The sequence below is a fragment of the Etheostoma spectabile genome, chromosome 23 (assembly GCF_008692095.1).
Source record: "Etheostoma spectabile isolate EspeVRDwgs_2016 chromosome 23, UIUC_Espe_1.0, whole genome shotgun sequence".
Classification (NCBI taxonomy): Eukaryota; Metazoa; Chordata; class Actinopteri; order Perciformes; family Percidae; genus Etheostoma; species Etheostoma spectabile.
In genome coordinates this window covers 9,299,533-9,307,242 of record NC_045755.1, presented here as the reverse complement: position 1 = coordinate 9,307,242, position 7,710 = coordinate 9,299,533, and the positions used below count along the sequence as shown (strand labels likewise).

At 45.4% G+C, this 7,710-nt stretch overlaps 2 protein-coding genes across 22 annotated transcripts in view; one reads left to right on the top strand and one right to left on the bottom strand.

Moving 5' to 3' along the window:
• nrcama (neuronal cell adhesion molecule a) overlaps positions 1 to 7,710 on the bottom strand; it is a 1,100,153-nt gene that overhangs the window by 168,555 nt on the left and 923,888 nt on the right. The gene's annotated exons all lie outside the window — the stretch shown is intronic.
• LOC116673011 (rab-3A-interacting protein) overlaps positions 1 to 7,710 on the top strand; it is a 19,483-nt gene that overhangs the window by 2,974 nt on the left and 8,799 nt on the right. For 6 of the 7 annotated variants that reach the window (XR_004327709.1, XM_032505098.1, XM_032505097.1 and 3 more), the window contains exons 2-5: positions 4,769 to 4,914; positions 6,054 to 6,170; positions 7,233 to 7,399; positions 7,491 to 7,662. Coding sequence is in view for 6 of the 7 variants with exons in the window: in XM_032505098.1 (XP_032360989.1) it covers positions 6,081 to 6,170; positions 7,233 to 7,399; positions 7,491 to 7,662 (429 nt within the window). In the remaining variant the exon portion in view is untranslated. Of the gene's footprint in view, positions 1 to 4,768; positions 4,915 to 6,050; positions 6,171 to 7,232; positions 7,400 to 7,490; positions 7,663 to 7,710 lie in introns of all 7 variants that reach the window. The other variant, XM_032505094.1, reaches the window with a different exon arrangement.

The window sequence follows — 7,710 nt, the reverse complement described above, 5'->3', positions numbered from 1 at the left end:
AGGGGGTCAGATTTGACCCGAGGACAACGGGAGGGGTAAACATAATTGAAAATAAATGAGCGAAAGGATTAAGAAAAAATAACTTGGTTATACAAGTGGACATCATAATTAAACTAGTGATGAAAAAATAATAATGTCATGTTTTCAATCACAACTTGCTGTAAATATTTTGGATCATAGAAATGTGTTCATTAAGGAAGCAACCAGTGGTGGAATCCAACTATGTATATCTACTCAAGTACCTACGCACAATTTTGAGGTACTTGTACTGTACTTAAGTATCCATTTTATGCTACTTACTTTTTATTCCACTACTAAGTGACCCAGAAGGATATATAATAGTTCATAAAAGCTCCACCTTTACCGGCTGCAAAATGAAAGTGCTGAACACATTTACTATAATCCAGTAATATGCTGGATAATATTCTCAAATGGGCCATTCTGCACAATGAGTACAAGTACGTAAAACCAGTAAAATATCTGAGAAATTAATGATTTATTTAGTCAATAAAATGTCAAGTGAAAAAATACAAGAGTCCAAAGTCTTTCAAGTGCTTGCAAAAGCATAATTACTTTTCGGACTATGGACTCCTTCACTAATTGATGGATTGCTGCAGCTCTAGTATTATTGATACTACTTTCAATAAATAATGAAGAAGATTCTAATTTAACCGTATCCCCCAAAGGCCAAGCTCCCAGTACAGTACGTGTGTGTGTGTGTGTGTCTGTGTGTGTGTGTGTGTGTGTGTGTGTGTTTTTGGTACTTCTACACAAGCAGAACCCAAATTTCGAAACCACGTCAGTTCAGGTGTTTGGTTGCGTTGGTTGCGTGTCGGTGTTTGGGATCACGGGAGCTGGGCTGTGAACCCTTCCACACGGGAGCCTGTACGGGCGGCTGGAGTAAACCGGATCAATCCCCAGCATCCCTCAGCGCGTCAGGTTACCACGGTCTCTCCGGGACAGGTCTCCATGGAAACATGCGAGGGGGGGGGGGGGGAGAGTACGACTTGGTTGGTTTGATGCGGTGGGCTCTACCGTGTGTGTGTGTGTGTGTGTGTGTGTGGGTGTGTGTGTGTGTGGTGTGTGTGTGTTGTGTGTGTGTGTGTGTGTGTGTGTGTGTGTGTGTGTGTGTGTGTGGTGTGTGTGTGTGGTCTGGTGTGTGTGTGTCTGTGTGTGTGTGTGTGTGTGTTGTGTGTGTTCTTCTTGTGTGTGTGTGTGTGTGTGTGTGTCGTGTGTGTGTGTGGTCCCATCCCTGTGTGTGGTGTCGGTGGTGTGTGTGTAGTTGTGGTTTTGGGTGTGCTCGTGGTGTGTTGTGTGTGTGTGTGTGTGTGTGTGTGTGTGTGTGTGTGTGTGTGTGTGTTGCTCCTCACCCATCCAAGCGTCTGTGTTTCAAGCATTTTACCTCAATAAATAAATAAATAAACAAACTGACATTGACAGACTTGTGCGAGGTAGAGTTTTACTCAAAGTTTAACTTAGTTTTTGATGTTTTTAGCCTCTGCCACGTATCTGCCGAGCATCTTGTCATGCTTATTATCTTGTTTCTCACTTAAATCATAATTTTGCTAATTTCCAACACAACATCATGACTTCGCGTAAACATACACGCAACTTGGCGTGCTATCACCACTTGCCTTGTTATCGCGAGAGTTTAGGAAATGTGACTTGAGTTTGGGTTTAGGAAAAGAAGAACGGGGTTGGCTTTAGTAAAAAAAGAAACCAACGGTTAAGTTTAGGAAAACGTGACACGACGAAAACGTGACACTTGGGACCCAAAACCCGGTCTCCTGGGTGAAAGTCCTGTCTTTGATCCGTCCACCAGCCCGACTACCTCCCTAGTTAGATTTTCATCCTTTCATATTACTAATATATACTATATATATACTAATATAAGGTAATATAAGTCAATGGGGGCCAAACGGCGTTGATAAACACGCTAAAAGTGAGTATTTGTCTTGATAACACACCCATAAGGGCATATGAATTGGCGTGTCACACATACGTCATTTCATGAGATCAGTCAAGCAATTTCATCCATCCATCCATCTTCGTCCGCTTATCCGGTATCCGGTCTTGGGGGCAGCAGCTCCAGCAGGGGACCCCAAACTTCCCTTTCCAGAGCCAACATCAACCAGCTCCGACTGGGGTCCGCAGGCGTTCCCAGCCAGGTTTGAGATATATCTCTCCACCTAGTCCTGGTCTCCCCCGACCTCCTCCCGCTGGACGTCCCCCACCTAGTCCTGGGTCTTCCCCGGGTCACCTCCCAGCTGGACGTCCCTCACCCTAGTCCTAGGTCTCCCGCGGGCCTCCCCCAGCTGGACGTCCTCCACCTAGTTCCTGGTCCTCCTCGAGGCCACCTCCCAGCTGGACGTCCCTCCCCTATTCCTGGGTCTTCCCCGAGCGTCCTCCAGCTGGACGTCCTCCTCTACCTATTCCTGGGTCTTCCCCGGCCTCCTCCCAGCTGGAACTCCCTCCACTAGTCTGGGTCTTCCCCGAGGCCCCTCCCAGCTGACGTCCCTCCACCGAGTCCTGGTTCTTTCCCGAGACCTCCTCCCAGCTGGACGTCTCCCACATAGTCCTGGGTCTTCCCCGAGGCCTCCTCCCGCTGGACTCCCTCCACACTAGTCCTTGGTCTTCCCCAGGCCCCAGCTGGACGTCCCTCCCCAATAGTCCTTGGTCTTCCCCAGGCCTCTCCCAGCTGGACGTCCCTCCACATAGTCCTGGGTCTTCCGCGAGCCTCCTCCAGCTGGACGTCCCTCCACATGTCTGGGTCTTTCCCGAGGCCCTCCTCCCCAGCTGGACGTCCCACACATAGTCCTGGGTCTTCCCCGAGGCTCCTCCACACTGGAAGTCCCCTCCCACCTAGTCCTGGGTCTTCCCCGAGGGCCTCCTGCCCTCCCGCTGGACGTTATGGGAACCACCTCCCTAGGGACCCCCCCAGGAGGCATCCTCACCAGATGCCCGAACCACCTCAACCTGCTCCTTTTGACGCGAAGGAGCAGCGGCTCTACTCCGAGCTCCTCACAGTCAAGCAATTTCAGACTTTTCTAATCATTGCATTTTTAAATCAACCAATTAGGAGAAATGGGGACTTTGTTGGGGACTATTTTCATCAGCAGATTAATCCACAAGTTGGGCTCTAGTCAGCATTTGTTGCCGCAGGACGCTGTGGGTGGTATTGAGTCAAAATTTACCAAAGTGGCAGGTGTGTGTTCATGTCACAGGCCCGTTTTTTGCAAGATATTTGAGTAAAGAGGTTGCTGTTCTGCTGCTGTCTCACAAAGTCTCAGTTGTCTGATTGACCTTGAATGCACCAGCAGTCCAGCGCTGTCAGCTGTAATTTCACACAGCAACAAGGAGACTTGGACCAAAACAGTGACCCGACCGAATGTTAATCGTGATGGATTAATCATCCCAAATAAGCATCATGTTTTGGGATTGTCTGCTGACGTTTATGACGGCAGAAGGTGTGACTTTGACCTAATGATACTGATATAAAAACACATCACAGACCTCATTCTTCAGCTGGATCTTTAAATAACTCAGGGAGGGAGGCAAGTTTTCGTGAGTCACGCCAGCTTTGTTTGTCTTCTCGAGCAAGTCGCTGAATTTCAGCTTTTGTATATATGCTTAGATGGGGACACACCCACACACACACACACGCACATACACACACATACATGAAGGAACACACCAGGCTGAGCAGGTGGGACCGGTGTGCTGTTAAAAAACACCTTGCTGAGGTAGGCAAAACATAAGGTAGGGCAGCTAGAAATGGAAAAGTGTCACAGAGATTATTTAAAGAACATCATGATGATCATGCTGATGATGATGATGATGATGATGATGGAGCATCTTTGGTATGTGAATATACTTGATGCTTTGTTTAGGTGAGGAGTTGTCAGTCTCTCCCTTGTCGACTATGAACATCCGGTTTCTTCCTGTCTGCCGGAGTTTGACCCACAAAGTGAAGCTAGACTCCAGTCCGCTGTAAAGTTATTAAATTTATGGTATTATAAACCTGTTGGAAGTGGAAAAAAGGAGGAGGGAAGTTACTTTGAAGTACAGATGTGCCGCTATCAAATTTTCATGCTATGATTATTGTGGCCAAAACTATCACATTATCGCATAATTATTAAGCTTTCCTGCAATAGTAAAATATATTGTCAAATTTAGTGCCCAATACTGGCCTACAACCGACATCAATATTGGTGTATATGTTGTCTGATATGAGGCAATATCATTGTTTTACTGAAAATTTAATACAGAAAATGTTGTATGATTTGATGTAGACACAGTGTCACGACGTACTATTTCAATCAGCAATTGACTGATACAGAACTCACAGTACTAATGTTTATTTAAGCTATTTTATTTAGTCTTTTTCAGTATTCATTTCAAGAAGTCGAATGTATAACATTGTTAAATATTCTCTAAAAAAGTTATTTGTTTTTTAAAAGCAGCCTTCTGAGTACTTTTTTACATATCAGTGCAAAACCAGTTCACAATCCACATAGAAAAGGTCTATTTCACACCGGTAATCTTCGAATTTTTCCCCTCTAAAATCTGTATTGGTCTCAAAAATCCTTGGATTAAATCGAATTGACCTTTGAAGTGTACATCGCAGCTTTGTTGCACTCCATGAAATTTCAAACTTTAAATGCAAATGTGTCCGTGTCTTTTTAGATTCTACGTTTTCATACGTGTTCGGATTTCTTTTGGCTCGTAATAGTAGTAAGGGAACGTATCGTCTCTCTTCTTCTCTCAGGTTGAAGACGGGCGTTACCTGTCGGCTGTCGGTGGGTTTCTTGAGTTCATCTCGTTCATCTGGAGACGGTCCTGTCCTGTTGTTCTGATGACTGACTGAAAGCCTCCGTCCATCGTCCCAGCGTCTCCGTCCACAGCTGCACTATGGTACAGGTACAACACACACACACACACACACACACACACACACACACACACACGAGACTTCCCAGAGACACCGGGAAGAGGTCCAGAAGCCTGCGCTCCCGCACCACCAGACTCACCAACAGCTTCATACACCAGGCTGTTAGGATGCTGAACTCTCTCCCCCCTCTCCCCCCTCTACCCTCAGTTACATAACATCCTGGACTTTGGAGCAAAAATGGCTGCCTTGCACTATTCCATTTGCACTACTCCACTTGTACACTTGCACACTTTGCAACTTGTTGTTGTTGTCCTGAAAACCCTTGGGAACACATTTCTGCTGCTCTTACATAACTGGCACCACTATGCTACCGCCTGACTTGTTGCACTATTGTATCATATTGACTGTCTACTGTATGCATAATTGCACATTTTTAACTCAGATTTTGCTGCTCTTATTTTCCTCATTGTATATATATCTTCTTATTTTTACTTTTTATATTGTTTACTTGAATGTTATGTTTTGTCTGTGGACCTAATTGGTTAAAAATGTCTTGTCTCCACCGTGGGATAGAGGGAAACGTAATTTCGATCTCTTTGTATGTTTTGACATGTAAAGAAATTGACAAAAAGCAGCCTTTGACCACACACACACACACACACACACACACACACACACACACACACACACACACCACACACACACACACACACACACACACACACACACACACCCTCCAGAATTTGATTCATCCACTGAGCTGAAAAGCTTCAACAAGGTGAACTTGTAAACTATTTATAGATGGATTTACCCTCATCTTTTCAGGCATTGTTGTTATTTTCAAAAAGAACATCTGCATGTAAATAAAAATCCTGGTACCATGCAGTTTACGGCAGTTTATGCATCTTAAACTTTAAAAACACAGTTTACCTGCCTTCATAATAACAGTCAAAGAATTTGATGAATCCTTACAAACATATTGTCCAAATTCAGTTTCAAGGATCTAAAACTTAAAATTAAAAAATCAATTTGTATAATGTTGGTTATTTTTATGTTATGTTTGGGGTCATAGACCCCCTGGGCCTCATTAACAGCTTAACAAACCATACTTGTGTGTGTGTGGTGTGTGTGTGTGTGTGTGTGTGTGTGTCTGTCTCAGCAGAGTGTATGATGTCTGAGAGCAGCTGCCATGGCCTGCAGCAGCGGACAGACCAATGCCGAAACTCTGGAGGGGTTTCATGAGGTGAACTTGGCCTCACCCACCACACCTGACCTTCAGGTACGTTGAATCATCTCATCACATGCAGGTAGACATTCATTTTTCAGCATAGTACTTGATTGACAGAAGATCTTTGAGTTTAACTAAGGTTTTCTGTCATCATGAAGGTTGCTCATTTGTGTGTGTGTGTGTGTGTGTGTGTGTGTGTGTGTGTGTGTAATGTGTGTGTGTGTAATGTGTGTGTGTAATGTGTTCAGTTGTTCATTATCAAAATCGGTGTTGCCCGTTCACCTGTTCTTTTTTATGAATATTTACCACCACCACCTTCAATTCCAAGTATTCCCATTGGCTTAAAATGTCAGATTTCTATTTGCATGAACTGGGGTCAATGCTCCATACTCCTGCACCATCTTGAAATACATCAGCCGGTAAAGGACATACAGGACATACTGCTCCGCTTGTCGCTATTTTGCTTTGAGGAGGGAAACATGGAGGACCACGTGTATTAAAAATCCAAATTTCAGGAACAGGAGTCTTCTTCTTCTTCGTCGCCCAGAAATATAAAAAGGAGATTGAAAAGAGCAAGAGTTTGGCTTTATGAAGCGTGAAGGCTACCGTAGCTGTAATGCTTTCTTGGAACTGCGTGGTGCGAGAGAGTTGATGAGCGATATATGATCTCAACACTAGATGGGAGAAACTCTCACACATCGGACCTTTTAATACTTCAAATCGTGCCTGATTGGAACAAGCCGATTGCTTGGCTTCCAGCGTTGCTGCTTGTAGCTTTCTCCAGAACCACTGTACCCCAAAATAACTTCCAGAAGGCCCCCAAAGCAACCCACCTGTGTCTTACTGTGTACTTCTACTTCAGAGGAAAACATTGTACTACTACATTTACCTGATGGAGAAATGTAACCAGTTATGTTGGAGATTCACTTCAGATTTTAAAATATGATGCATTATTATTCATTAAACCATCTAGCTCCACCAGCACAGACGTTAAGTAAGTAAGTAAAAAAACACACACACACACACAAAGACGGCCCTCACTTTATAGATAGTTAGCTATCACTCTTGATAACTTTTAATGTCTTAATTGGTTCCACGTGTGTTCTCCTGCAGAACCAAGCTGAGCAGCGCCCCCCCGCCCGACAGAGTGCCCCGCCCACCTCTCTGTACCGCACCCACTCTCTGGGAGCGCACCCCAGTGGCCGCCCCACCTCACTGCGGGCCGACCAGCTCCCCACGCAGCCGGTGTACTCCACACCACGGCACAGCCACAATGGAAGGTAGTGAAAATAATTTGGCCCAAGACTTTTCTTTTGTATCCACTGTAATCCATAACTGACCTGTCGTTTCCATGGTTACGCTGCTGCACAGTGTGCCGGGCCAGGAGGCGGAGTCAACCGAGGGCAACTTCCTGTCTGCAGAGGATGGCGAGGAGTGCGGCGCTTTGAGCGACAGCCTGTCGCGGCTGCGCAGCCCATCGGTGATGGAGGTCCGAGAGAAAGGAAGCGAGAAGCTGAAGGAGGAGCTGGCAAAGGCCCAGAGGGTAGGACACACACACACACACACACACACACACACACACACACACACA